Source organism: Rhodamnia argentea, chromosome 6 (assembly GCF_020921035.1).
Source record: "Rhodamnia argentea isolate NSW1041297 chromosome 6, ASM2092103v1, whole genome shotgun sequence".
NCBI classification, from domain to species: domain Eukaryota; kingdom Viridiplantae; phylum Streptophyta; class Magnoliopsida; order Myrtales; family Myrtaceae; genus Rhodamnia; species Rhodamnia argentea.
Window position 1 is genome coordinate 25,431,630 of NC_063155.1, and position 2,353 is coordinate 25,433,982.

The following is a 2,353-nucleotide window of genomic DNA, read 5'->3' on the forward strand; positions in this document are numbered from 1 at the left end:
GAAGGCAATGGGGCAACAAAGGTCAGCGATGGTGCGGCATCGGTGGTGGCCATGAGTAGCGCTTCACGGAGAAGGGAGAAAAGGGAAAAAAAATGAAAGGGATAGAGAAGTAAAAATGAAAAAAAAAAAAGAAAAGTGGAAAACTCTTCCTAATTCATTTTAAATTGTCTAATAATGGAGAGGATCCCCCCCCCCCCTCTCTCTCTTATGTTTTATTTAGTAATTCTAACAAAATCTCACTAACCTCTATTGAACACAACAAAACTCTCTCTCTCTCTCTCTCTCTCTCTCTCTCTCTCTCTCTCTCTCTCTCTCCTTGTGGGTGGGAATGTGAGTCCCTCCTTCAATCACTCTCTTCCACAATGCATGCAGCCTGTAAAATCAACTCCGCGCCAGTTTTTGTTTTTTTTTTTTTGTTTTCCTTCAAACCAAAAGGAAAGAGGTTTTCCTTTTTATAATCTTTCTCTCTCTCTCTCTCTCTCTCTCTGAACAAAGCACAAGGAAATGACGCCCTTTTACCTCCTCCTCTTCCTTGTTTTCCTCAACATTGCAACCTCGGAATCAAAGCTCACGGTCGACTACTACAAGAAGACATGCCCCGGTCTCCAAGACATCATCCGGCAAGTCGTCACCGACAAGCAGATCGCCTCCTCCACCACCGCCTCCGCCACCCTCCGCCTCTTCTTCCATGATTGCATGGTCAGTATAGTTAATGAACGTTCCATTATCTCAATGTTGACGAGTGTGTATCGATTCGATCGTGTCAGTATCATGTCGGCCTACATGTTGAGGTTTTCCGAGTACTCTGGTCCAATTTAGATTCATCTTGACTGGGAAAATAGATTGATGCTTTGCCAACGTAATGATGCATGGAGAAAAACGATCTTGATAGCATATGCACAAAATGCAACTATTAATTTGTAGCGGGAAATTCGCAGTAAATAGAAATAATTGATCTTGAAATATTAAGGATGTGTTTCTACATAATATGAGGTTCGATCTGCAAGTTATTGATGTATCAATGGCACGTACTTTGATTGGGAGTTAGCCCTAATGGTGGGTTATTCGATTGATATCAAACTTTGTCCTCGTAATAATCAAACAAGGTGAAACCGAATTTCCCGACAGGTAAATGGTTGCGATGCGTCCGTCCTCATCTCCTCCAACTCATTCAACACCGCCGAGCGCGATGCCGAGATCAACCTCTCCCTCCCCGGTGACGGTTTCGAGGTCGTCACGCGTGCCAAAACCGCTCTCGAGCTCCAATGCCCTGGCGTCGTCTCGTGCGCGGATATCCTCGCCCTCGCGGCCCGCGACCTCGTGACCATGGTCGGCGGCCCCTACTACAACGTCCGCTTGGGCCGCAAGGACGGCTTCATCTCAAAAGCATCCGAAGCCGAGGCTGCCTTGGCGAAGCCGACGATGCCCCTGAATCAAATCATCAGCATCTTCCAGTCGCGGGGGCTCAGCCCGCAAGAGATGGTGGCTCTGAGCGGGGCGCACACGATCGGCTTCACGCACTGCAAGGAGTTCAGCCAGAGGCTGTTCAATTTCAGCAAGAAATCGGACTACGACCCCACGCTCTACCCCAAGTACGCGGAAGGGCTGAGGAAGCTGTGCGAGAACTACACGAAGGATCCCACGATGTCGGCATTCAACGACGTGATGACCCCGAACAAGTTCGACAACATGTACTACCAGAACCTCCAGAAAGGGCTGGGGCTGCTGGCCTCGGATCAAGCGATGGCGGTGGACAAGAGGACGAAGCCGTACGTGGACCTGTATGCGGCGAACCAGACGGCCTTCTTCCAGGCGTTTGCTCGCGCCATCGAGAAAGTGAGCGTGTATCAGGTGAAGACGGGGAGCAAGGGAGAGGTGAGGCACAGATGCGATGCTTTCAACTCGCTCAAGACTTGAGAGCTGAAAAAGGTTTGATGGATGTACGAGTATTGTAGTAACCATGTGATGACGAGGACATAAAAGCTAAGCAAAGCAAACACCAATGTTGATGAGATGAATGGCAAATGGTTTTTTTTTTTTTAATTTATGTAATAGACTCTCTACAAAATCTAAGGAAAAAAATAAGGAGATCTAATTGTAATAATTAATTAGATGTTTATCGACGGAATATTAACCATTCGATTTTCAAACATGAATGAATTGTTCATGCAAGATACTAACTTTTATATGTGCACTTTGGCAATGAAACAAAAATATCTGCATCACAATCCCCAATGCAAAAAGTGCAAGAAGAAAAATTGAAAAATGTTGTTCGCTATATTTAAATCACTCGTTTTCCTACCAAAAACAAAATCATTTGTTTGAGGAAGTTTTTCTGGAATGATATGAAGCG

The 2,353-nt window shown here is 45.8% G+C and overlaps 1 protein-coding gene across 1 annotated transcript; it reads left to right on the plus strand.

Annotated features, from left to right (window-relative positions):
• The first annotated feature begins 468 nt into the window (after nucleotides 1–468).
• LOC115727346 (peroxidase 31-like) lies at nucleotides 469–2,029 on the plus strand. The gene is made up of 2 exons (XM_030657558.2): nucleotides 469–699; nucleotides 1,129–2,029. Exons 1-2 carry the CDS (start codon nucleotides 505–507, stop codon nucleotides 1,915–1,917), a joined length of 984 nt encoding a protein of 327 aa, XP_030513418.1. The 5' UTR covers nucleotides 469–504; the 3' UTR covers nucleotides 1,918–2,029.
• The last annotated feature ends 324 nt before the right edge of the window (nucleotides 2,030–2,353 follow it).